Source organism: Mustela nivalis, assembly GCF_964662115.1.
Source record: "Mustela nivalis genome assembly, chromosome: 1".
In the NCBI taxonomy this organism is placed as follows: Eukaryota; Metazoa; Chordata; class Mammalia; order Carnivora; family Mustelidae; genus Mustela; species Mustela nivalis.
The window spans coordinates 202927565-202953284 of NC_139020.1; the positions used below are offsets into that span (position 1 = coordinate 202927565).

General features: G+C 54.8%; 3 protein-coding genes across 10 annotated transcripts; 1 reads left to right on the forward strand and 2 right to left on the reverse strand.

Moving 5' to 3' along the window:
- Nucleotides 1-1849: 1849 nt before the first annotated feature.
- On the reverse strand, nt 1850-6553 carry ANKLE1 (ankyrin repeat and LEM domain containing 1). Of its 3 annotated transcripts, none has more exons than XM_082709140.1 (9): nt 6179-6553; nt 5754-5906; nt 5296-5401; nt 5040-5184; nt 4039-4815; nt 3707-3878; nt 3258-3621; nt 3021-3150; nt 1850-2762 (listed from the first exon to the last, which is right to left on the reverse strand). In XM_082709140.1, the coding sequence occupies exons 1-9, from the start codon at nt 6199-6201 to the stop codon at nt 2590-2592; spliced, it is 2043 nt and encodes a 680-aa protein (XP_082565266.1). In that variant the 5' UTR covers nt 6202-6553; the 3' UTR covers nt 1850-2589. The 3 variants fall into 3 exon arrangements, with proteins under 3 accessions (XP_082565266.1, XP_082565265.1, XP_082565267.1); XM_082709139.1 differs by having other exon boundaries at nt 5978-6552; XM_082709141.1 differs by having other exon boundaries at nt 3258-3417; nt 5978-6541.
- A 678-nt stretch (nt 6554-7231) lies between these two features.
- On the reverse strand, nt 7232-15337 carry BABAM1 (BRISC and BRCA1 A complex member 1). Its single transcript, XM_082710317.1, has 10 exons — nt 15224-15337; nt 14232-14277; nt 13497-13853; nt 11969-12027; nt 11137-11257; nt 10976-11054; nt 10175-10199; nt 8603-8732; nt 8320-8406; nt 7232-7669 (listed from the first exon to the last, which is right to left on the reverse strand). The coding sequence occupies exons 3-10, from the start codon at nt 13800-13802 to the stop codon at nt 7466-7468; spliced, it is 1011 nt and encodes a 336-aa protein (XP_082566443.1). The 5' UTR covers nt 13803-13853; nt 14232-14277; nt 15224-15337; the 3' UTR covers nt 7232-7465.
- Nucleotides 15338-15529: 192 nt separating this feature from the next.
- Nucleotides 15530-25720, forward strand: USHBP1 (USH1 protein network component harmonin binding protein 1). 6 transcript variants are annotated; one of them, XM_082709239.1, is made up of 13 exons: nt 15530-15636; nt 17490-17577; nt 17668-17801; nt 18017-18455; nt 21120-21245; nt 21418-21554; nt 21690-21830; nt 22311-22484; nt 23010-23259; nt 23816-24037; nt 24794-24900; nt 25087-25209; nt 25454-25720. In XM_082709239.1, the coding sequence occupies exons 2-13, from the start codon at nt 17524-17526 to the stop codon at nt 25641-25643; spliced, it is 2097 nt and encodes a 698-aa protein (XP_082565365.1). In that variant the 5' UTR covers nt 15530-15636; nt 17490-17523; the 3' UTR covers nt 25644-25720. The 6 variants fall into 6 exon arrangements, 4 of the variants coding, with proteins under 4 accessions (XP_082565365.1, XP_082565366.1, XP_082565363.1 ...); XM_082709237.1 differs by lacking the exon at nt 15530-15636 and adding an exon at nt 16978-17259; XM_082709238.1 differs by lacking the exon at nt 15530-15636 and adding an exon at nt 16987-17113.

Here is a 25720-nt window from a genome sequence, read left to right on the forward strand (position 1 = left end):
GCAGGGCAGAGTCGTCCTGAGCCTCAGTTTCCCCGTCTGCAGACTGGGCTGATGCAGGCGCCACCCCCTCACGGCTGACTTGCAGAGAAGTGAGGGCGTTGGCTGTCCAGGCTTCCTTCCCGAGTTCTCCCTCCCTCCTCAGAATGCAGGGGCTGCTTGGGCAGTATTCCCAGAACAGAGGCAGATGGTGAGCTCCGGGTCCCTGGAAGGCGGGAGGCCGTCCAGCTGAGGTTCATACAGGGGTTAAGGTGAGCATCAGCAGACGTTGCATGGGCTGGAGCAGCCATAATGGAGGGCCACCTGTATACAAAGCCCTGTGCCAAGTGCCTGATGCCATCGTTTCATTGAATCCCTTTTATGCCGCGCCACTCAGCAAGTCGGTACCTCTTACTATCCCATTGTATCTTTCAACCTGGTTTAGGGTCGCTTTTGCCATGAAGATAGTTTTTGTTCTGTTTTTTTGTTGTTGTCGTCGTTGTTGTTGTTTTGGGTTGTTTTTTTTTTAAGCCAACGAGTCTGCCTTTCTTGCCTGGCAGGATTTCCTGCCCTACAGCCATGCTCTTACTCCTCTATATTTTCTAATGTCTGTATCTTAAGGGCCCTTAACTCTGGCTTGTGTGAACGGTGCAGGGAGAGCATCATCCCTTTAAATTACTACCTCTTTGGTCCTCTCTGCACTGGTTTGTAAGTCCACCTTTAGTTTAGACCGGAGTTTTCGTGGTGGCACTGTTTTCCACGAGCAAATTCTTTTGTAAAAAAAATACTGTGTTTGTTTATTTGAGAGTGCGGCACATGGGGGGGGGGGTGGGCAGAGGGAGAAGCAGTTCTCCCTGCTGAACAGGGAGCCCGATAGGAGACTCCATCCCTGGCCCCTCAGATTAAGACCTGGAAGGAAGTCAGACACTTAACTGACTGAGCCACCCAGGCGCCCTTCACTAGCTAATTCTGGAGACATTTTTAATTGTGGCAACTGGGGGTGGGAGGAAGTGGGCGGAGCCCACTGGCATCTAGTGGGTGGAACCCAGGGATGCTGCCCAGACACCGAACAACGCACAGGACGGCCCCTACCTCAAAGAATAATTTGGTCTCAAACGTCAGTAGGGTCCACACTGGGAAATTCTGTTGGACAAATCTCATCTCTCTTACTTTGTGGGGGGTGGGGGTGTCTGGATTCTTTCCCAGTGACTTCTCTGTGAATTCCTGGGCACATGGCACTTTTAATTGCTATCACTTTATCAAGAGACTTGGTGTCTGCGAGCCTCCCAGTCTTATACATGAGGAAAGGGAAGTTCAGAGAACTGTCCTCAGTTTGGTCAAAATGGTAGAACCAGAGGCGCATGGGTGGATCTGTCGGTTAAGGGTCAGACTCTTCATTTCAGCTCAAGTCATGATCTCAGGGTCCTGGGCTCAGACCCCATAGCGGGCTCCTGTTCAACACAGAGTCAGCTTGAAATGCTCTCTCTCCTTCTGTCCCTCCCACAGATAGCATGCGTTCTTTCTCTTTAAATAAACAACTAAAATCTTTTAAAAATAAATAAATAAAATGGTAGAGCCCAGGCCCCTAATTACCATACCAGCCATTCCCCAAAAGTAGCCAGGAGCTCTGCCTCCAGGAACTGAAGCAGGTGGAAGGAGCAACGGTTACACCCGCCCCCTGCAGGACCTGGTTGGCTGAGCCAGGATGATGGGCAGATGGTCAACCCAATGAGACGGCGGATCCTCCCAGATCTCTAAATACACTAAATGCTTTTAAGAAGCAACTTCCAGAAAATAAAACGATCCCGTCAGCACCTCACCAGGATGGCAGCTTGGCATTTCCTAAAACTCTTAACATATGGGGAGTCTGAAATCGCATAGCATCCCCAGGAAATCAGTTATTTATTGCCTCTGATAGCGGGAAGAAACAGTCTCAGAGAAGCAAGGGAGACCCGAGTAGCACAGCTACCCCGAAGAATGCTGCTCGCTCACCCATACCTCAGTCGCCCTCCCGGGCTCTGCCCACAGCTCACCACACACAGTCGGCCCCTCAACAGCGTCAGGGCGCCTCCCTTCCGGGAGATTTCCCACCTGCAGGGTTCTGTGCCTCACACTGTATGTCCTGCCTCTGTTTACTCCCGTCTCCACCATGACCCCCTGAGGTAGGACTTGTCATTGTCCCCACTGTACAGCTAAGGAAACGGGAGTCTCAGAGAGACACATTATTGGTCCGAGGTCCCATAGCTGGGAAGCAGAGAAATCTCTCTTGATCTTGGCCAATTTCCCCAGCCCATCCCACAGATGAGTCCCTGTGTCTGGGAGATAAAAGTGGATCACAAAGACAGGACAAAACTGCCAAAGCACTAGCACCTTCTGAAGCCCTGGAATGTTCCAGAGATCCTTGGGTTCCCTACTTGTTCTCCCATGACGGGAAGCTCCAGAAGTTCCATCTGTAACAAAGTCCTCCCTCAGCTGGAGGGGAAGATACAGGTCGCTGCCCGCCCACCCCTTACCCCCTGGCAGCCTTCTGGAGATGGGTGGCTGCCGTCACCACGGGGAAGACATTCAAACACCCTGATCTCTACCTAGGCTAGGGGCTAGCTTCCCTGGGACTCAGCCACGTGCCTGGATGTCCTGCGGCCGCAGCTCTCGCTCACCCTCAGCCAAGAAGACAAGGAGGGCGCGGTGCAGCAGGTGTACCCCCAAGCGCCGGCGCCGGGTGGCTGGCCAGCCCGCCACAACTCCGTAGCAGTGTCCTTGTTTCTGGTTCGTCAGTGTCTGGATCCCTGGAGAGAGGAGGGGTCAGGGGCATCCTTGGAAACTGCTGGCAAATGTGACAGCGACCCCCACTGCGTATTGCTCTTAAGCAGGGACAAACCAACAGAGCAAACAAAATATGTATGAGTGCAGGTACAGAGTTGGTGCTCAATAATTGTTCATTGGATGAATGAATGAGCAGCTCTGAGAGGAGAGGGATGAGCTAATCAGTAGATCAAAGGTCCCTCTCGTGACTCCTCCCCCTGCCCCATGGGCCAGGCACCTACCTAGAGCAGCCACGAGACAAGCCTCTCGAGTATAAGCCTCCACAGCAACCACGTGTTGGAAGCAATGCAGGGAGACCACACCACGGCCACTGGCCCAAATGTCCAAGATCTGGCGCACTTTGGGGCAGGCCTGGGGGACCAGGGTGGGGTCAGGGGGTCTGCCCTCCCATCCCCTCCTCCCTTCACTTCCCCGTGGCCCAGCTGTCCCTGCTGTGCCCCTGATCTCTAGCCCCACACCTGCTTTCCTGGCTGCCGACGGAGCCTGAGGGCCTCCCAGAGGTGGACATCTGGCCGGGCCCGCGTCCCTTTCCCCACATAGAAGATGGCACGAACAAAGGTCCGAAGGCATTCAGCTGGGGTCAGTGAGAAGGCGCGAGCTGGCAGGTCTTGAGTCTCCCTGGATGAGGGAAGTTGCTCAGAGAGGACAGTTGCCCCAGAGACAGTTTCTAAGTTCACAGAGCAACCGGAATCCATGTCCAGTGAGCCCCATTTTCTAAGGCAGAGAGTGGCGGATACTCCCCGGGGATACTCAGCAGCTTGAACTGGGTCTAACCAACCTTTTCTATATACAGAAGGTTGTATCCAGACAGGGCCAGTCCCCCTTTTAAAGATACAAAGCAAATAAGAACCAATCCCCGAATTTTTCTGCTCCCACCTCATCATGGAGTCATCCCTGCTCCAAGTACCTGGGGTCCAATAGCAGATACGTGAAACTGGACTTCGCGAGCCCCTCCCGCCACCTGCTCTTGGGATCTGGCCGCTCAAACTGCTGGGCCAGTTCGTCCTCGTCTGCCTGGGCATCTGGGATACAGCCTGTCCGCAGGGCTTCGGCCAGCTCTGGGCTGCGCCCTGCAAAGTCTGAGCCCCAGATTGGGGAGGCGGGAGGACTGAGTCAAGGCAGGGAGAAGAAGGGGCTGTTTCCCCAGAGACAAAGAGTAAAAGAGGCAGGACTGAGAGACAGGGTTCTCTGGGAACTCCCAGAGGCTCCTTGCACTCTGGATGCCCCGATCAGACTAACCGGGAGCAGCAGCACGGGTTTCTTCCAGCCGCCGGAGGTAGTACGGCCGAGTGAAGGGTGTGATGGGGCCGGGGCTCTCGCCAAGCGCTCGGAGCCCTCGCAGCAAATCCAGGTCAGACACCACAGGGACCAGAGGGCACCAGCAAGAGGGGATGGGGTCCCTGTCACCTGTGGAGCTCCCCTCGTCCTCCGTCAGCCAGAGGGCAGCCACATCACTGTCGAGGGACACCTCTTCATCTTTTAGGAAGCAGGAATCGGGGAGTCCTGGCGGTGATTCCCGAGGGGGGCTTGAGGCAGAGCTCCCATCCGGGAGGGATATGGGGGAGGGGGAGGCATCTGGAGAGGTCAGAGTCAGGGCCTGCAGACGGGTATTTAGTTCTGCCTCCCTGTCTGCTCTGGCAGTTCGATGCACCAGTGGAGGGGTACCTGGAGAGCTGGGCATTCTCTGGGAAGGTCGAATACCAGGCAGGAATCCCTGCTTGGTCTGGGGTAGTGACCTAGCCCAGGAGGAGGTATGTGGGGCTGGGTCTTCAGTTCCAGAAGCTTCAATCGCAGTGACGAAGGAGCTATCTGAGCTGTAGTCCCATTGTCCTGGGGGTTGCTCCAAGCCGCTATCCTGGTCAGCAATCTCAGGGTGGGCAAGGAGGTTGGGGAGTCTGGGGCTGGCTTCCAGGCCCATGTCCCTGCCAACACTTCCGCCCAGTGCTGTGGAGGCCGGCGTCACACTGGGAGGTCCAGAGGGCCTGGTGTCCAACCCCTTTCCCCAGGGGTCTGGGCCTAAAGTAAGGGATGAGACTGAGTCAGAGGGAGTGAAGAGAGCCAGAGAAAGAGATGGGGGTTGGACCAGACAGAAGGAGGCAGCTGGAGTCGCAGGAGGGAGAGTCGGAGGCAGACAGCTTACCAGAGACAATGCACCTGAGACAGAGCCAGAGTGGACATCAGCGGGACACTCAAATCTGGATCAGAGGTTAAGCCCCGCAGTAAGCGCAGGCCCCACGTACCGTCAAGCTCGGGCTCAAGCTCAGGCTCCTGGCTCTCTGTCCCGGTCGGGGTCGAGATCTGGGTCCGAGTCTGGAACTCCCGAAGGAGTCGCATGCAATCATGGTGCCCCTGCTGTTCTGCCAGGTCCAGCGGCCGCAATCCGTCCTGTAGCGGCGCGGTCAGCAGGGGGCACCCGAGGCCCTCTTCCCACCCTTCCTCCCTCCCTCCCTTGCTCCCTCCAGGTTCGCCCTGCTACTGCAGGAGCGGGACTCCCACCTGGTCTCGCAGCGCGGGGTCCGCTCCGTGGCCCAGCAGTAGCTCCAGGCCACGGCGACAGCCCCAGGCGGCAGCCACGTGCAGCGGCGTCAGTGCCTCGACCGAACTGGGACAGGAGCAGAGGAGAGGTCAGGGGAAGAGGGAATGTGATCGCCGCCTCCGCACCCCGGAACCTTGGCTCTCGGGCTCTTATTGCCACGCTCCAGCCTGAGACACCATCCCCGGATCCTAGACACTGCGTCCTCGGCCAAATTCAAACCTCACATCCCAGCCTCGGTCTGGGACCCCAGCCCCTCGACCTAGGATCCTCAGGAACCGCCCCCCATCCCCAAGCCCCACCCTTGGACACCGAGTCTCCGCCCCGGACTGTGGGATGCCCTCTCCCAGTGGGCGGCCGAGGCCCTCGGACTCGGGAGACCCCTCCCCTCACCCCGCCCTGGGTCCTGGCCCCATCTCACCGAGCGTTGGCGTCCCCGCCTCGGCTCAGCAGGGCTTCTAGACACCTCAGACCGCGCGGGTGGCGGGCTCTGGCCGCCAAGTGCACGGCTGCCGCGCCATCCGCTAGCAGCAGGTTTGGGTCGGCGCCGCGGCTCAGCAGCTCCTCCACGGCCCTACGGAGTGGGAAGTCAGAGTGGACCGCGACCCTCGCCCCGTCTCCGGCCTGGCCCCTCACCCTCCTCACCGCGGCTCCGTCTCCCGCAACGCTGCCCGAAGCCGCTGGGCCAGGCGGGCCGCCGCGTCCATGCTGGGTCTGTCCCGGAGCCCCAAGGCCTTGCCCGCCGAGTTCCAATTTCCCGCCGCGGCCTTGTGCGCACGCGCCGCCCCGCCCCCCGCCTCGGGTGTCCGTGGGACGGCGCCGCGCAGTGTCCCCAGCCAAGCCGACCTGCGCCGCACCGGCGTCCACATCGGGGTTCTCGAGCTCTAGTGCCTGCGGGGACCATGACACCGAGTGGCACTCAAGCAGGGCCTGGGGCCGTCGATAAGGCCGGGGCGGGTGGAGGCCACCAAGTGTGTCATTATCTCCTGTCAAAAGCAGGGAAATGCGAACTCTCCCTGAAGGAGGGTGTGGCGCTGCCTCCCAGGGTCTGGAGATGCCCACAGGGTATTAGGTCTCCCAAAACGTTTTGCCCAAGGGGGCTTCCGTGGACGAGCACAGCCTGGACACTGTGTAAAGCTTCAGTTAACAGCTAACGCCTCTATCTCTGTGTGGCCCGTTTCCACTCCCAGGGAAACGGGAGTCCACTACTTTGAAGCGCTGGGCCGCTGAGGGCCTTAATATTCCCATCTGCGAAATGGGAGAATCATCTCTTCCAGGCTGTTGTGAAATGGAACGAGTTTCACCACAAGGACCTGGCCCAATAAATAATAAGTGCCCAATAAATGCTCATAGGGAGGAAAATAAAGCTGTTTCTGTTTTATAAATAGAATCTAGTTGCCAAACTTTTTGAACAATCGCTCATCATCCAGGAAGATAGCTGATGTACACCTGTTGTATCTGTCTCTGGTCTCCCTTCCTCTGGGGAAAACCCATACTATTTCCTGAAAGAGCTGTAATCCCTTCGTGGATTAGAGGCTTGATAAGTCCTGGTGGATCAGACCATCCCACAACTCTAGCCCATAACTGGCCCAATGACCAGGCAAGGCCCGTTGCATGTAGGGGCCCTCCCTTCCCTGGGCTGTAGTCTGAGGAGTGATCACAGCTCTCCCATGGTTTGGGAGAAAAGCAGGGCACACTGAACACCAATCACACAAGATACTTCAGCCCACCCCAATGGCATTATTGTCTGAGTAACTGAATACAGCCAAGCCTGAAGCTGCCCTTCGCTTTTCATCCACGAGAACCAAACCATTGCCCTTTCTCTTCGGCCAGTAGGTTTTCTGTCACTTGCAACCAAAAAGATCCTAATTAACACAACGTAACTGTTTTCGACCTGGGTCAGGGATTCTCAGATTTTTATTCTGAGGACAAGAAGCACACAGAGAAGAACAAAACTTACAGTAAACAAACCAGCAGTGGGAGGCGGGCCGGAAAACTTAGGGAATGGGTGCCGGGGGTCCCAGGAGCCTCCTGGAACCCTCCCCCACCAGGGTGTCATTGAGCCCAGTTTGAGAACCATTCTCTAAGCCAAGGGCTTCACTGCACGAGAAGGCGGGGATGTACAGGGATGGTTCAGACGGTGGCTTCGACCTCGGTGGCTTCGTCGTCCTCCTCCAGCAGGCTGTAGGAGGCATGACTCTGGCAGGGCCGCTGCAGTGGATGAGCCAGCAGCTTGGCCATACAGTTGTGTAGCTCAAGGGCCGGCCCAGCCAGTGCCACCTCATACTTGTAGCTGGTGCCCTTGGTATCCAGGCTGCCCATGAAGGCAAACATGTCCTGTGGGGCCGGGGAGGGGCTGTTCAGCCAGAGGATCCCCTGATGGACCCTCTCCGCCCCTGGAAGGCTTCCCAGAGGAGAGGGCACCAAGGATGGGTTCTGAAGGACGAAGAGGATTTTTCCAGAAAGAAACAGTCCCATGTTCAGCAAATATTCCCTGCCACCCACCCAGGGGTAGGGACCCCAAGAAATCTCAGTCCTGGAGCCCCTAGTTTGGAGACACAGTCAGATGCAGATGACCTCCAGCCCCCACGCTAATCATCCCTGAGGATGATCTGGGGTAGATGGTTTGGGTGCTGAGGTAGGAGGAGGAGCCAATCGCAACTCCCCCTGTTCACAGTTGGGTAAACTGAGGCTCAGAAGTAAGTGGCCTAATCAATGTTCTTTAGCTAAGTCTGGGCTGGGATATGAAGGAGCTGCAGCCTAGGGAGGCAAGGCAGGAAGGGCACTCCACGCAGAGAGCATGGTGAAAGCAAAGGCAGACTGGAGAAGCCCCCACTAGCTCACAGCAGACATGTAGAGATGGTTGTTGAATGAGCTCAGATCCGTGATTCAGCAGGGCGAGGGCTCCAGGGGTGCAAAACAGAGGTGGCTTCCGAGACACCCCACCTACACCCTCCCTGCCACCCAGACGCACAGCAGCCTCTCACCTTCCAGCTCATTTCCTCTTCCTTCTCATCAGCGCCATTGTGGATGTAAACAACATCAAAGAAAAAGTATGGGCACTGGAACATTTTCTGCAGGGAAAGAATGCCAGCCTTCGGGGCGTGAGTCACCCCCTGCCCCCATGACCGTAATTCCCCAGATTCTGCCTTGGACCCTGGGAACCTGCCCATAGGCACCCCAGCTCTTGTGATCAGGAAGTCCCTCCTGGTGTCTAAGCAGCCATTCTGCTGGCTGCAGCTGTCCCTCCCTTTCCCCAGCCTCACTCACCTTCATGGGCTCCGTAAGGGAGAACTGGGGCTGGCAGGGCGGACGGCTATAGACTAGGATGGTGCGGACCACGTACGGGGGTGGAATTGTCCGCACGTTCTCGGTAACGGGCAGCTCAGTCTTCTGCTGGCTGCGTAGTGGAGGGTGGGGAACAGGTCAGAGCACGCTCCGGGGATCCCCCGCTCTTGTCACCCTTGGAGAGCCTGGGCCTTCACTGGGCACGCAAAGCCCACATGACTGCTCCCTCCGAGCCTCCTCCTATGCTGTTCCCTCTGCCCAGACTGCCTCCCCACCCTCACCCTTCTGCCTGACCTCTCCTACTCTATCAGGGGGACTCTGCAGACCCCAAAGGTGGAGCCCACTCTGACCACCCTCACCATCCTGAATATCCCCCATCATTGACCTGACTTGGACATGTCCCCCAGGCCAGAAGAGTCTAAGGCTGGGACCTGATCTTATTTCATAAGTTAGCACCCATGTCCCCAGCTGGCCACGGCTGGATCTCACATTGGCAGAGAGCACTGGGCAGACAGAGAGCAAAGGTCTTTAATATGTGAAAAGCAAATCTGATCATCAATAAGAAAAAAGCCACTATCTCCCTATAAACACAGGCAAAGGGGACAAATGGACAAATCACAGCAGGAATACTGAATGGTTTACAAATGAATAAAAAAGGCTTCTGGCGCCTGGGTGGCTCAGTGGGTTGGACCGCTGCCTTCGGCTCCGGTCATGATCTTGGGGACCTAGGATCGAGTCCCACATCGGGCTCTCTGCTCAGCAGGGAGCCTGCTTCCCTTCCCCTCTCTCTGCCTGCCTCTCTGCCTACTTGTGATCTCTCTCTGTCAAATAAATAAATAAAATCTTTAAAAATAAATAAATAAATAAAATTTAAAAAATAAAAATAAAAAAGGCTTCAAGAAAAGCACAGTGAAAGTAACAGGTGGCCGCTAGCCTCTATCAGACAGCCAGAACCTTCAGCAGCATGAAGAACCCTGGTGTCTGGAGAGGTATGCAGGGTTGGTTTCTGGCAAAGTCTAGCAGGTTAAAAATACACACCCCTTTGGCCCAGCATGTCTTCCACTGGGAATTTACAGGATGGATTCACTTGCAAAATTTGCCAGAACCACTGTACCAGGTTAATCATGATGGAAAAGGCAAAACAGGATCTGTGTCCACCATTAGGGGGCAGGTAAAAACAGAGGCTGGACTACTAGGGCCCCGAAGCTAAGAATGGCTTTTACATTTTTTTTAAATGGTTGGGGGTAGAAAATCAAAAGAACATTTTGTGACATGTGGAAAGGATATGAAATTCAAGTTTCCGTGTTCATCAAGAATGTTTTGTTGGGGACACAGCCCCGTGCACAGGGATGGTTTGTAACTGCCTTCAAGTGACTCAGGCAGAATCCAGTCATCAAGACAGAGGCCATATGGTCTGCAAAGCTGAAAATATTTACTGCCCGGCTCTTTACAGAAAAAGTGTGCTGCCCTGTGGGTTAAAACAACGGAGTGGGGGACCTCAGGGCCATCACATGAGTGACACGGAAGGAGAGTTGCAGCAAAGGTGGTACTTACATGAGGCTGAAGAGACCTTCCAGATCTGGCGGAGATGCTAAGGAGAAGGCTGGTGGCAGAGCACGGGTAGGAAGCGGCAGGAGGCTTCCCTCATCCTGATGCCGGGAGAGCCCAGGCACCTTCACGCCTGGTGCAGGAGATGCGCTGTGTGACCCTGGCCCAGTTGCTTGCCCTGTCTGAGCCTGTTTTCCCTCAGTATAGATCACAAAACAGGAGGCTGACACCGGATGCCCTGAAAACACTTGGTGGCTCAAAGCTCCTCTTTCCCTCACAGCCAGGGCAGCAGTCTTCACAATGCAAGAGCCACAGGTGTCCCAGTCCCCTAGCCCCCGACACTCAGAAGTGTTTTGTAACGTCATTTTCCATCTAAGTTTGGGGCTGCACGTGAGCCGTTTGTGTTCAAATTAGCATAAAATGTGCTATGCCCAGGCTACAGGGGCTGTAGCAGTGATTGTAACTCCTCAATCCCATATTGCTATTTATTGAGCACCAACTGTATACTTGGCCCTGCATAGAATGTTCCCCATGTGAGTGGTTTTGACATCTAGAGTCCAAATCAGCTGGTTTTGTTTCTGTACCAGGACTTGATCTTAACAGCAACCCCCCTGGGGAAGGAGGTTTCGTGCCTCCCTTTTCACAGATGAAGAAACAGGTTCAAAGAGGGGACTTGCCCAAGTCTGTCACAGCAGAACACGGATCTGGACCTGAGCCAGTCTCAGCCAGCCCACTCCACGGCTCAGGCTTCTGGGGTGCCAGGACAGCCAAAGCCCCTCCACATGGCGCCCCTGCCTGGAAGGATACTGAAGGTGGAGCAGGAAGCCGTCTCCAGGTCATAGAGGCAGCTGCAGAGTTCGCGGGGATCAGAGGTCAGGCCGGACAGCTACGGGGAAGCACAAACCTCAGTGAGGCGCCTCCCCACCCCAACAGAACCCCTCGGCACCCGAGCCCTGCCCCAGGCTCACCCAGGCGATGTCGTCATTCACCACCACCAGTGCAAACTCGTGGCTCTTGTCGATCTTATGTTTTGTCCGCACAAACATTTCGATCATCTTCTGGGAGACATTGAGGGCGTTGGTTTTGGAGCTGGGGAGGGAGAGAGAGTAAGGGGGGTGGTTAAGGTAAGGCCTCCGGCCTGGAGGGTGTCTCTTCACCTGCCAATCCTGGGCAGCCCTCTGCTAGCCTCAGGATTAGGCACTCAGGCCCAGGTCAGGTCATGCGGTGGGGAGATGGCAAAGCCCAGCGCCCACACCACCCCGGCTTTTGCCCTCGCCAAATGGGGTTCCTCTGGCCAGCCTGGGTCTCACAACTGATCCCCAGGAGGTCTCCCCCAGCCACAGATGCCTAGAGGTGGCAGCAAGGGAAAGGCGGGCTTGTCCTCAGCATCCCCCAGAGCTCCCTGGACTCTACCCAGGCCCGGTCACCAACTCCACAGAGACTCAGCTGTTCAGGGCAGCGGCTTCGGGATCACCTAGGCCTGGGTCTGAATCCTCGCTCTGCCTATCCACTGTGAGGCCTTGGGCAAGTCACTTAACCTCTCAAGAGTTTCTGAGTCACTGCTGTGCTGTGAGAGGTACATGGCAGCTCTCACAGGCTTGGATAGGAGCCTTGGTGGAGCTTCTTCAGAATCAGTTGCCATTGCTACTATGACAGGGCCAGGCCCCAGTCCCCAGGCCAGGCCAAGCACTGGGAGTCTCAGAGAGAGAGAGAGAGCCCTGAGTTTTTGGAGCTGTCTACCCCCCCAACCCCACCCCAAACCATGGCTGCATAATTTAAGCCCCCAAATGTTCCTCTCACCCATTGAATGACTCCAGCTTTGACAGGGACATTTCCTCTGACAGGTCCAGGCAGATGATCTGCAAGAAGTTCCGAGGGAGGTGAGGGCACTGTAGCTGGCAGTGCCTAGCAAGTGGACACTAACACTGGCCCCCACTGCACTCTGGTGGCCCTCTCCAAGCAACTCTGTCTGAAAAGGTGCTTATTGGGGTGACCCCCGAGTCCCAGCCAAGAAACCTACTTTGGAAGACAGCAGTTCAGGGAAAAGAGCACTAGATCAGGAGTCCAGGATTGCAAGTGAATAAAGGAGCCAGAGAATGCCTGACACAGAAACAGGAAAACAAAGGTAGAGTGGGCTGAATTGTGTCCCTGCCTCCACACAGGCCCACCGGGAACATCAGAACGTGACATTTTTTGGAATTAGGGAATTTGTTAATGGAATTAAGAGAAAGATCTTGAGATAAGATAAAGATCCTGATCCGAGGTGCCTGGGTAGCTCACTCGACAGGTGAATCCAACTCTTTTTTGTTTGTTCAAAGATTTTATTTTATTTTATTTTTTAAATTTTATTTATTTATTTGAAAGACAGAGATCCCAAGTGGGCAGAGAGGCAGGCAGAGGGAAAGGAAGAGAAGCAGGCTCCCTGCTGAGCAGAGAACCCGATGCGGGACTCGATCTTAGGACCCTGGGATCATGACCTGAGCCGAAGGCAGAGGCTTTAACCCACTGAGCCACCCAGGCACCCCTCAAAGATTTTATTTACGTGTTTGTGAGAGAGAGAGAGCGTGCTTGCGCAAGTAGGGGGAGTGGCAGGCAGAGAGAGAAGAAGCAGGCTCCCCGCGTGCAGGGAGCCCAATGTGTAACTCAATCCCAGGACCCCTGAGCCAAAGGCAGACAGTTACCCCCACTGAGCCACCCAGGCACCCCCTAGCATCCAACTCGTGATTTCAGTTCGTGCTATGGTCTCAGGGGAGATCACGAGATCCAGCCCTCCATCAGGCTTCCTGCTCAGCAGGGAGTCTGCCTGGTATTCTCCCTCTCCCTCTGCACCTCCCAAGACCCTCTCCCTAGCACCCCCAGCCAGCTCATGCTCTCTCTCAAATAAATAAATAAACCTTAAAAACAAACAAACAAACAAAAAACCCTGATCCAATGACAAGTGTCCTTATAAGAGAAAGAAGGTTCAGAGACACAGACAGGAAGGCCATGAAAGACAGAGGCAGAGACTGGGGAGATGGGGCTACACACCAAGGATATGTGCTACCCGCCTCATGCCAGAAGATGCAAGGAAGGATCTTTCTGTACAACCTCCAGAGGGACCATGGCCCTGCCCATACTTTGATTTCAGACTTCTGGCCCCCAGAAGAGTGAGATAATGAATTTCTGTTGTTTTAAGCCAGCTGTCCAGCCTGACCTCTGATCCCCTAATTTGTTGTGGTAGCCCTAAAAAACTCCTACAAAGTCACTGCAGAGTGAATCCCAAAAAGCAAGAACATTAAACATAAGGTTTCCCAGCACCTCATGGCCACAGGCCAAGCCCCTCACTTACCACCTTCTCTGGACAGTTGACCCTTGGTGTCCGCACCTGGACTTCAGGAGCTGTTGGGGGCACCTGCCAGGGCTTGGGGCCAGCTCCTGGAGGATTGGGGGTCCCATCGTCAGCACTGGCCGCCTCGCCCTCACCCTCACTGCGGCTGCCCACACTGGCCTGGGCTCCCAGTGCCCGGTCCTCTGCTCCTTCAGGGTTGGAGCGGGTTCGGGGCCTGGGCTCAGCTGACTGCTCCTCTTCCTCTTCTTCCTCCTCCTCCTCCTCCTCTTCTTCCTCAGTGGGGCTGCTGGGTTCTGCCACTTCCATGGCCCCTAAGTGGCTGGATGGAGCAGGGCTGGGGGAAGCCAGGATCCTCCCCTTATGGGTTTTAAAAACATGCGGTTACTGGACAGGACAGAGCATGAACCACCTAATGACTGTAAGAATCACTTCTTTCCCGGCCTGTTTCCTTATCTTCAGAATGAGTGCCTGGCATCCCATTTTTTTTTTTCTGTAGCGCTTAACCCACGCCCCCCTTTCCCTTGGCGAATGAACAAATCTGGCCACTAGGAACGCCTGAGAGATGTGGCATAACCCAATACAGGTCAGTGAGGGGCGGTTCTGGGGCTTCAGATAGTGCCACTAGGGAAGAGGGTCTCCTTAGATTTGCAGAGCTGGGAGGAGAGAAGTCAAGAGCTGTCAGGAGCCTCTATGCCTCCAAGAGGGGAAAGAAACCCTGCTTGAAGTGATGCTCACCTAGAAAACAGCAGCTAGACCTCTGTGCACCTGGATCCAGCTATGCCTGAAACCAATAAAGGAAACCTCATTTAAAATAGAATCAGGAGAGGGGTGCCTGGGTGACTCAGTGGGTTAAAATGGAATCAGGAGGCCAAAAGGGGAACTCTCACCCTCTACCACAATGGCAGACCCTAACAGGAAAACAGATATTGCAGTCCCAAAAGAAAAAAGACTATACTAACCCAGCAAGGAAATTAAACATTTTCTCCTTCCCTGGCAACAGCCCAACCAATGACAGACTGTCACAATTCAGCCAGTGAAAAGCCACTAAACTTCAATTCCCAATTTACTCCAATAGACTTTAGGTTTATAGCAGCCCGTCCCAACTCCCCTTCCTCTATAAAAGAGCACTCCTCTCCTTTGTTCTGGACTTGTCTAAGGTTTTGTTATACAGCTTGTGCATCCTGAATTGTAATTCTCTGCTATTCCCAAACAAAGCTCTTCTCTGCTGGTAAAAATGACAGTTTTCGTTTTAAGGTTAACAGAATAATTAGCTGGGGTGCCTGGCTGCCTCAGTCGTAGAGCATGCGACGCTTGTTCTTGGGGTTGTGAGTTCGAACCCCACCTTGGGTGTACGGATTGCTTAAAAATAAGAAAGAAAAAAAAAAAAAAAAAAGACTAGCTCTGGGATTCTCCCCAGCGGGGCACTGGGCTGCCTAGAAGGTGTCTGTGCAAAGGAGGGGGCACGAATCTACATGTTAAAGGTCCCTTGGAAAAAAGACAGGACGCCAACAGTTTGCCAATCTGGGTTGGGGTGTGGGCTTCGGGGGATGGTCTTTGAACGGCTTGTAACCCCCTCAATCTCTAAGGAAAACAATGATTTGGCTTCAGCAAGAGGGATGAAGACTAGCCTGCAGGAGAAACCAGAGTTTTCCAGAAACGGAATCCCCAAGGAAGGCTAGGGGCTGGACCTCTAGGGACGGGACCGCAACCACCCAACCTCTTCTCACCGTAGCCTGTGCCTCACTCCAACTCAGTCGAGAACTCACTAGGAAGCCGCCATCTTTCGCAGCCCGGAAGTACTGCGGCAAGGCCGCGACGCCTGCTGGGAAATGTAGTTCAGCAAGCCGTAAGGCAAGCCGACGGCCGAACAGGGGACGGCTGGAGAGCCTTGAAAGCGGATAGGCTGGGACTGCGCTGGGGGGGGGGGGTTGGAATGTGATTGGTTAAAGCAAGAATAGCCGGAGCTTTGATGTTTCTGGCCGAATCGGGCGACAGTGGTCAGTGCTTCAATCCTGACAGGCTGGGACGAGGCCTAGTGGAGTGGACCTTTCTATGGAATAGGCTTAAAGGGGTGGAGAAGGCCTCACTTGCAGTGCGATAAACTGAATGTGAGCGACTTGGGCGGGACTTAGAAGAAGAGGTAGGGCTGATTGGTGATTGGTGGAGCTTACCCGGCCCTCAGCGAGGGGCTAGTTTTTGCGGACTGAGGTGGGCGTGGCCCACGCCCCAGGCCCCGCCCAGTTACTTAATTCCGTTCCTTATTTTACACAATTTGCAAAATCCAAAAAGACTAAGCCAAAACTATTTCAGACCACGTTTTCTATTTCATGCACACTTTTCTTCTCACCCACTAACCATTTAAAACCCACGCTAACCACCCTCAGTTTCTTTATTTGTAAGAGGATCAGTTAAATCCAGCCCTCATGAGCCAGGCTCTGGTCATTGACAGCCAGGAGGAACTATGTAAGCTGCGTCTTCAAGGATGGAGGACTAGGCAGAAAAACAAGAATGAAAGGCATTCCAGAAAGAAGGAACGACCTTGGCAAAGGTCTGGAGGCTTGCAAGAGCCTTGGAGTAGTAGAGACCTTAACAGGTTAATATGGCTGGAGCAGAAGCTAAGAGTGCAGATTTCATTGTACCCGGGTGCCTACAGGTCAGAGAATTGCAACTTCTTTCCTTACGGCCTTTGGGGACACAGAAACAAGAAGATGCAGCCTCCTAGTGTCTGACAGTGGAATGAGGAAGATTTGGGTGACTCCAGATTCTGCACAGTTTAAACCAAGCACAGAAACAAGGAAAGGATGTTCCAGGCAACACGAAGGGGATCATCGTGGCTAAAGCAAGGAGTATACATGGGTGCAGGCAGCAGGCATAATTTTTAAGGCCCTTGAATGCCGGGTGGAAGAGTTTGAAATGTTTCCCAAGGGCAATGGGGAGTCATGGAGGGTACGTGAGCAGAGGAGGTGAACAATGAGGTCTCTCTCTCAGGCGCCTGGGTGGAGAAAAGAGTAAAGGGGTGCCTGTGGGTCCAGGGAGAGAGCTGGTCTGGCATCCAGGTGGGAGGGGAGAGGCTTAGGCTGTTATGGATGGAGCTGAGGAAGCCCTTTGGAGATGGATGGAGGAAAAATGGGCAGGATGTAGGGACGATCTGGGTTCTGAGGAATCCCACACAGGAGAAATAGCAGCTGGTAGAAAAAGCAGAGATGGGAGGGTCAGAGAGGTAGGGAATAAGAAGGGCCTGTTATAATTCTCTTCCTGGATGGATTTTTAAAAATTCCTTGTTGAAATTCCCATGACACTGTAGAAAAATGTTATAATTACCCCTCCCCCCATTTTACAGATAAGGAAACTGAGGCTCAGAGATGGAAGAGACATGAGATCAGAGGCTGAGGTGCGGAAGGACTGACATCTCAGGAGCTGGACACGTGTCCTCCTCTGGGACTGGAGGAAGCTGATGTCCTTGAGGAGGAAATAGCACAATAACAAGTCACATGACCGGGGGGGGGGTGCTTCCTGTTTCCTGACCCCTCCCAAGCCAGCCTTGGCCAGCCCAGGGCTAAGCAGGCAGTGGCCAGAGCTACCCCAAGAGTGTCCAGTGATTTGGGCCGCTGACCAAGGTACTCCTAGAGGCACAGAAGTAGAGAAGACTGGGGGTACCCAACCCCAAGACTGGGGCCTCTGACTGAAGAGGACCCTGGGGAAGAGAAGTGGCTCCTGAAGTCCTCAAGCCAGGCCCAGATTGGGGACAGAGGGAAGCACAGAGGTAGTGAAAGATAAAGGAGGCAGAGGAGAAGGGGAGATCAGAACAATTTTTAGAGATAGTGAGCTGCCTGTCAAGAGGGGCATTGAAATGTACCAAATCCACACTGATAGTTCAAGATCCCTTCCAGAGGGAGGGGATCAATGCCCATTTCACAGAAGAAGATATTAAGGCTGTCAACAGGGACAACAAAGACAAGAGAGACAAGAGCTGAGATCAGGCTGTGGTTTTAGGAGGAAGATTCAGAAGACTGATTTCTGCACAGCAATGAGTGCTCGGGCCACACGCCCCCGAAGCCGGCGAGGGAGGCACGCTCCGCCTGTAAGTGCCCCCCTGCCTGCCGCACCCAGCTCTTTGGGGCCACTCACAGCCCTGCCAGGCTCAGAGCTTGGCCCTGTGGGTCATTTTCAGGGGGAGCTCGATCCTGTGGCAGAGAGTTCCGAGGAGGTTGAGGCAGCCAGCGGGAGTTCTGAGCTGGGCCCTGGGCCATCTCAGGAGAGCCCGGGGCCAGAGGCAGAGGCCAGTGGGCAGGGCCTGGGGAAGAGGTAAGGCCCGCTTGGTCTGTGCTCCCCACTCCAGCCCTGGTGTATCTTTCCTACCCATAGATGGACCTGTGTTCCTCCCTTGTTCACACATGCCCTGGAGCTTCCCACTGCCTTCCTCAGCCCAACTTTTCAAACCCCGGTTAATGAAGCCCCCGTGAGCCAGAGACCACGGATGACCCCATTTCCAGAACCTTCCATCTCTTACCTCACCATAGGACCAATAAAGAGGCTGAAGGGGACTCTAGCAGAGGACCCGCCCCATCTCCCGAGGGATCCTGCAAGCCTGCCGAGGAAGGCCAGCAGGCCGAAGATGTAGCCCCACTGGACGGGAAGACTGTCCCCCCCAGGCCTGAAGCCTCTGACGTGTTTCAGACTCTCCAGCATGCTCTGAGCTCACTGGAGGCAGCGGCTGCTGCCTGGCGCCACCGGCCCCCAAGCTGTCCGGGGCCTGTGGAGGCAGGAGACAGAAGCGGGGTGGGACCCAGGCCCTGCTTGGAGCAGGAGGGGGCAGGGGGTTGCCCGAGGGAGGCAGCCCGCCTAGCCGAAAGGAATGACTGGCTGCGATTGGCCTTGGGCAGCCGAGAGGAGGAGCTGATTCGCGTGCGGACCTCCCTGCAGGCCTTCCAGGCTGAGAAGGAGATGCTGCAGAGAGAGGTGAGTGGAGCAGCTGTCTAAGGGCGAGGCCGGCCTGGCCTAGATTCAATCATTCGTTCAAAAGAAAAACTTTTATGGAGCTTTGACTGCTGAGTCCTGAACAGGCAAAGGTCCGTTGTCTTCTAAGTTAAGGTGGTCAGAGGTGGTGACGCTTGAATGAGGAGGTAAGGAAGGAGCCATGCAAGGATCTGGGGGAAGAGCACGCCAGGCAGAGAAGGAACTGCTCTCCGCGAGGTGGGAGTGTGATTCAGGGAACGGAGAGAGGGCCAGTGTGGGGGCGAAGCGAGAGCACTTTGGTGATGGGGGCACATTTACAGGGTATTGTGGGCTGTTGGGAGTCGGGCTTTTGCCCTGAGCCTGGTGGGATCCTGGAGGGTTTCCCCGGAGCAGAAAGGGGCGGGTCCGTAATGCTGCGTTCACGGGCGCCCTCTGGCGACCATGGGAGGAACAGCCTGGGTGTGTGGAGGGCTCGGGATCCTGCGGACCAGGAGGCATCGGTCCAGACACCAGATGGTGGGAACTGTGGAGGTGGCACGAAATGGGCAGATTCTGGGTGGTGTCGAAGGTGGAGCTGGCAGGTTTGGGTGTAAAAGCCAAAGAAGGGTTGAAGACAAGTCCTGGTTTGGGGTCTGCAGGACTGGAAGGGAGAAATGAGGAGGCTCCAGGAGGAACCGGTGTGATGGGAAGGAGACCAGAAGCTGGTCGGGCCCTAATGAGCTCACGATACCCATCAGACACCCGTGTGGGATCATCAGAGAGACAGCTCTGTGTCTGAGTCCTGAGCTCAGGGGTGGTGTCAGGATTGGAGAAACACATTCGGACCTCTTTAGCATGTGGGCCGAATCTAAAGCCATGTGGCTAAAGGAGATGGTGGGGCACAGGCCCTCATCTTGGGCAGGACAAGGGGGCTGCCAGAGCCCAGCCTGAGGGGTGGGGCCCACTTCCTGGCTGGGAAAGGAAATCCCCCCTCCACATTCCTCTCCTCACCCCCACCACCTCTGGCAACCACCACTCAGTTCTCTCCATCTATGAGCTCAATTTTTTGTTTTGTTTTAGATTTCAAATATAAGAGAGAGCACAATGTATTTTCTTTCCCTGACTTATTTCACTTAGCATAATGCCCTCAATGTCTGTCCATGTTGGGGCGCCTCAGTGGCTCAGTCGGTTAGGCTCAGGTCATGATCCCAGAGTCCTGGGATCGAGTCCTGCATCGGGCTCCCTGCTCAGTGGGGAGTCAGCTTCTCCCCCTCTGCCTGGTGCTCTCCCTGCTTGTGGACGCTCTCTCTGTCAAATAAATAAATAAAATATTGGCAGGAAAAAAAGGTCCATCCGTGATGTGGCAAATGGCAGGATTTCCTTCCTTTTTTTCCCCTTCCTTTTTTTAAGGACAAATGATATCCTTTGTTTATCCCCAGATCTTCTTTACCCATTCATCCACAGGGGATCACTTCTGATCATCAAGATAGGTTGCTTCTATGTCCCGGTTATGGCCAAGTAATGCTATAATGAACGTAGGGGTGGGATATCCTTTCGAGTAACTTTTTTCCTTTCCTTTGCATAAATACCCAGAAATGGAATGGCTGAATCGTGTGATAGTTCTAGTATTAATTTTTGGAGGGAGCAATATATGTTTTGGTGTAAACGGCTGCACCAATTGCAATCCTGCCAATGGTGCACGAGGGTTCCCTCTTCACATCCTCCCCAGCACTTGCTATCTCATGTCTTTTTTTTTTTAATTAATTAATTTGTGGGAGAGAGAAAGCGAATGTGGTCCTTTAAGTGGGGGCAGGGGCAGAAGGAGAGAATCTTCAAGCTGACTCCCTGCTGAGCACAGGGCTGGATCCCACAACCTATGAGATCATGACCTGAGCCAAAACCAAGAGTCAGACACTTAACCAACTGAGCCACCTAGGCGCCCCAGTGTCTTTTTGATTTTTTTTTAAAGATTTTATTTGTTTATTTGACAGAGATTAAAGATAGGCAGAGAGGCGGACAAGGGGCGGGGGAAGCAGACTCCCCGCTGAGCAGAGAGCCCGGCATGGGGCTTGATCCCAGCACCCTGGGATCATGACCTGAGCCAAAGGCAGAGACTTTAACCCACTGAGAAACCCAGGCACCCCTCTTTTTGATATATTTTTTTAAATTTTTTAGAGATTTTTTATTTATGTATTTGACAGACAGAGATCACAAGTAGACAGAGAGGCAGGCAGAGAGAGAGGACGTGAAGCAGGCTCCCTGCTGAGCAGTTAGCCCGATGCAGGGCTCGAACCCAGGACCCTGGGATCATGACCTGAGCTGAAAGCAGAGGCTTTAACCCACTGAGCCACCCAGGTGCCCCTCTTTTTGATATTTTTGATATTAGCTTTTCTAATAGCAATATGGTGATATCTAATTGTGGTTTTGATTTGCATTTCCCTGATGATTAGTAATTTTGAGTACCTTTGCATGTACCACTTGGCCAGGTATATGCTTAAAGAAAGAAGATTCTTGAGTGGCTAAGTGAGTTGCCCAAGGCTCAGTAGTGGTGAGTTTGGTGGTTTGAGTAGCTAGGTTCTTGCTTCCCAGCTGGGAACTGTCCCAGGAACAGGTCTGCAGGAGGGTCAGTGGGTGATTGGAGCTCCCAGGCCTGACCTACTCCGTCTTCCTTCCCCACCCCCACCCCAGGTCCAGGAGCTGCAGGATTCCCTGCTGAGGCTGGAACCTTTCCCGCCTCCCTCCCGGGGCCAAGCAGGGGCCTCAGGCAGTGGCTCCAGCAGTTCCGGGGTAGATGAGGAGCCCTGGGGGACTCAGGTGAGCATGGGAAGCGTAAAAACCATGATCTTCAGATCTTTAGGATTCTGGGCCATGAGACTGAAATCCTGGTCCTGTGATCCAGGAGCTTCTGGGGTGGGAAAAGTCTTAACCGCATGATACTGAGCCCTCAATGACAGTCTGGATGAATCAAGTCCCCTCTTTCGGACAGGACCCCTTCCCCTTGGCTCACCCCCTGCTCCGGCGTGTCCGGAGTGATTCCAGTACTCAGATGCTTGGACCTCTCCCGACTCGACCTCTTACCCCCGAGATCCACATCATGGATGTGCGGATGGAGCAGCTCCGGGGGTAAGGATTACAGATGCTGAGCTCGTAAGGGCACCAGAGAGCAGGCGAGAAGTGGGGAGGAGGGTGGAAATCAGCTGGGTCCTGACGACCCTGGGGACGCCTCTCATTTTCCCTCTCCCCTAATGGCGGAGGCAGGAACATTGAGAAGCTCAAATGTTTCAACCGTCTGCTGTCAGCTGTGCTGCAGGGCTACAAGGGCCGGTGTGAAGGCCTGAGCATGCAGCTGGGCCAGAGGGAGGCAGAAGCCACAGCCCTGCGTATGGCCTTGCAATACAGGTCAGTGCCTCCCACCCACAATCTGACTAGTGTGGAAGGGAATGGGTGTGCTCAGAGGATGATCCATAGGGAGAGTCTGGGCCCTCAGCAGGAAAGCACTTTACCATCCGGAATTACTTTTTTTCTTTTTTTTCCAAAGATTTTATTTATTTATTTGACAGAGAGAGCAATCACAAGTAGGCAGAGAGGCAGGCAGGGGGGGGGGCAGGCTCCCCGCTAAGCAGAGAACCCGATGTGGGGCTCAGTCCCAGGACCCTGAGCGAAAGGCAGAGGCTCAACCTACTGAGCCACCCAGGCGCCCCCCCACATCCAAAATTATTTTAAGGCAATTTTAGCCCAGGGGTGCTGAAGGAGTTTACATGCTGCTCCCAGCAGTGGGAGTGGGGGATGGAGTGAAGGGTCCAAGGACAAGTGGGTACGCCACCCACACGACAAGATGGGGCCAGGAGTCCTGGAGCACTCAAAATCAGTGTCTCACAGCGAGCACTGCGAGGAGGTGTATGGAGTCCTACTTACTCTCCGGAAGGCTGACTCGGGAGCAAGAGAGGGAATTCCTAAGGGGGACCTGGAGGTGGCAGAGAAGGAAGCCCAGAGGCTGCTGGCACAAGAGGACACTGCCATGGATGGAGAGACACCACGGGATCCACAGCCAAGGTACCCCTGGGAACCTTGGGAGCTGGGAGGGCCAGTGAGTGGGGTGCTTGGGTTGACAGCCACTGGGAGTGCTATAGGGCCCGCCAGGGTTGGCGTGAAGATGGATGATGGCACCCACTGATTAGAACTGGCGTGATGCTTTTGAATGGAGTTAGCCTGGAGTTGCCATGCACGGGGTTGGCAGGCTCAGCGGTCGTGACCATTGTGTTGGTGCTATGGTATCCACTGTGTTGGCCTAAGGGACAGCACCTGCTGAGTTGGTGTGATGGCTTCTTCTGGGATGGCATGAGCAATAGTAATCGTTGACATGATAGTGTTCACTATGTTGTCTTGATGAATGGTGGTGCCCATTGGGGTTGAGGTCATGGTGTCCACCATGTTGGCATGACCATACGCACCACCAACAAGATAGAATCCATCATGGCCAGTACGATGGAAGATGATAGAGCCCACCAGAGTTGGCATGAAGTTAGCACAACTGTGGTCACCAGTGTTGACATTACACACCTCTTCTGTTTCCTACAGCCCCGAAGGCAGTAGTGTGGATCGGCCCACACCGCAGGAGGTGGCTACCCAGCTCTGGGGCTATGTCCAGCGTCTCCAGGCACGCCGTGCTCTGGTGAAGATTCCCCCAGAGCCTGGCCCGACTTTGGCACCCATGCCCACTGTGCCCCACGCAGAAGCCATGGTGCAGGCCATTCTGGGGACCCAGCCTGGCCCGGCCCTACCCCGCTTGGAGAAGATGCAGATCCAGCAAGACTTGGCAGCTACACGGGTACACATGGGCAGTGGTCACTGTGTTGGTCTTTTTTCCTGGGACAAAACCTTTTGCCCAGGCCAAGAGGGATGTGGCTGGGGGACTGGATAACAAAGGAGAGTTCTGCATGGCTGGGGGCAGACTTCCTGGAGGGAGGAGCATTGGACCTGGGATTTTGAGGGATGCATAGGAGTTTGTCTTCTGGAATTCAGTTTCTCCTAAGATTCTGAATCTGGCTTTCCAAAATTTCCTTCCTATGGAGAGGAGGAGGAGGCAGGGGATGTAATCTGTTTTTCTCCCTGGCATGAAAGATCTGAGGTTCTAGAGTTGGAGAAACCCCAGACACTTCCACTGAGATGCTACTGGCCCTTGTCTGGGATATGGATACCCTCTGAACTGCCATTCCTATAGTGGTCACCTTTAGGAGTTGGTTATTTCCCATCATACAAAATCACGGTGTAGGTTCAAGTTCTTGCCCGACCTGTCCTCACTGGGGGGTGGAGGGTCCTCCTGGGGCCTCAGTTTCCCCAGATCCTAGAGGCCCCCACCATCTGCCCACTCCTTGGTCCCTCAGGAGAGTCTGGCAGACCTGATGCTGCGGCTTCAGTTGGTGCGGCGGGAGAAGCGGGGTCTGGAGCTGCGGGAGGCTGCCCTCCGAGCCCAGGGCCCAGCCCACGTGCTCCTGCTGGAGCAGCTGCGCTGGGAGCAGGCCCAGCTCGGGGCTGGTGGGGCCAGCAGTAGTGGCGGCGACAGCAGTGGAGGCGGGAGCAGTGGGGACGAAGAGGAGGTGTCCCAGGTGAGTGGCGCTTCCCAGACCTGGTGGAGACAGGAGTATACTACGGGCCCTGGGGCCCTGGGGCTCTGGTGGATCACAGTTCCCCTCTGAACCTCAGCTGGCGTTTCTGCACAAAGAGATGAGCTGAATGTCAGAGGACTGAATGTCAAAGTTCATACCTGTACTATGGGATTTTTTTTCTTTGAGGGTATTGAGCCCACTAAGCCCTAAGGAGTCTGGCTCTTCCACGCAAACCTGTGTCTCCTCCTTCCCACTCGCAGGCTTATCTTCTCCAGCATCTCCCCTCCAGTAGCCCCAGCCCATGCATCATCTCTTCCTTAAATTTTGGCTGGAACTTGCTCCCTAAAGCCTTCCCTTTTACCCCTTCCCATCTAATCAGGTCTGTCCTCTGCTTAAAGCCTTCAGCAGCTTCTGGAACCCTCCTTTGAATCGTTTCTCTTACCTCTGAGCCTTCGTAGGTGCTGTGCCCCTGCCAAGAACACTTGTCCCTTACCTCTTTGTCTGATTAAGCCCATGATCTCTCGCAAGTCTGAGCTCAGACCTCTCCTGCCTGCAGATGAGATCCCCTGTTATTTATTTCTCTAGGTAGGGAGGAATTTTACCCTCATTGGGGTATCTCACCAGACTGGGGGCTCTGTGAAGGTGGGGGCTGTGGCTGCCCACAGTTTGGGTGGCTTCAACATCCAGCTTGGCCTGAGTACGCCCTCCACCTAGGCCAATGTCACTTATCACTTCCCTCCCTTCTGCTTCCCACAGGGCCCTCCCACTATCCTTGGTGGCAGCAGGGGCATTGATGGAGGTCAGGTGGGCAAAGCCCAGGGCCCGGAGACTCTGGCCCAGGAACTGGCAGCGTCACTTAACCGGTGTGTGTCTGGGTCCTGGGCTGGGTGGGTATGTGCAAGGTTCCATGCAGGCACCGTGTGCAGCAGAGGGCTGGGTGTGCATCTGTGTACGGGTGTGTGCACAGGGAAACATCATGGACAGGTATGGTGGGAGGAGGGAAGGAGCTCCTTCAGTGAGGATCTCCTTTTTCCCCACCCCTGCACCAGGGCCCTGGGCCTGCGGGAGCAGCTGCACTCTCTGCGGGAGGAACTGGAACAGGTGGCTCAGAAGGGGCGAGCCAGACGTGCTCAGAGTGCTGAGCTGAACAGTGATTTATGCAAGGCTCACAGGTGGGTCTCCTTTCCCTGGGTCTCCCTGGGGGACCTCAGAAGTGACCCTGGCTTTCTCTGGGCCTCGGATTTCCCCCATAAAGTAGATGGCAAGTTCAAGCCACTCCATACCTCCCCTTTCTGAGTGGAACCCTAGGAAGATTCAATCTCAAAGAGCTCCTGTTTGGGGTTGGAAATACATAGCTCCTGACTTGATGGGAGGGGGGCCGTTTCCTGGCTCAGCATCCCTTCCCACCCCCTCCAGTGCCCTTGTCCTGGCCTTCCGAGGTGCCCAGCGGAAGCAGGAAGAGCAGCGGAGGAAGCTGGAGCAGCAGATGGCCCTCATGGAGGCTCGACAGGCAGAGGAGCTGGAGGTGTTAGAAGCCACAGCAAGAGCACTGAGCAGGCCCAGACCACCCTCCCGGCCACCCCGGCTGGGAGAGACCTTTCTGTAGGTCCATTGTGGCGGTGTCTGGACATGCCAGACTGTCACGGAGGGTGCCACCATAAACTGTCCTGGAGTGATGTTTTA

Coding starts and splice junctions, on each gene's coding strand:
- BABAM1 (XM_082710317.1), bottom strand. CDS start 13,802: ATGGAAGTGGCAGAACCCAGCAGCCCCACTGAGGAAGAAGAGGAGGAG. Junction 12,028..13,496: donor TCAACTGTCCAGAGAAGGTG/GTAAGTGAGGGG, acceptor AACTTCTTGCAG/ATCATCTGCCTGGACCTGTC. Junction 10,200..10,975: donor GGCTTCCTGCTCCACCTTCA/GTATCCTTCCAG, acceptor CATCTCCGCCAG/ATCTGGAAGGTCTCTTCAGC.
- ANKLE1 (XM_082709139.1), bottom strand. CDS start 6,201: ATGTGGACGCCGGTGCGGCGCAGGTCGGCTTGGCTGGGGACACTGCGC. Junction 4,816..5,039: donor GCTTGAGCCCGAGCTTGACG/GTACGTGGGGCC, acceptor CCCTTACTTTAG/GCCCAGACCCCTGGGGAAAG. Junction 3,879..4,038: donor AACCCGTGCTGCTGCTCCCG/GTTAGTCTGATC, acceptor TCTGGGGCTCAG/ACTTTGCAGGGCGCAGCCCA.
- USHBP1 (XM_082709239.1), top strand. CDS start 17,524: ATGAGTGCTCGGGCCACACGCCCCCGAAGCCGGCGAGGGAGGCACGCT. Junction 17,578..17,667: donor GAGGGAGGCACGCTCCGCCT/GTAAGTGCCCCC, acceptor GGTCATTTTCAG/GGGGAGCTCGATCCTGTGGC. Junction 22,485..23,009: donor CCACGGGATCCACAGCCAAG/GTACCCCTGGGA, acceptor TGTTTCCTACAG/CCCCGAAGGCAGTAGTGTGG.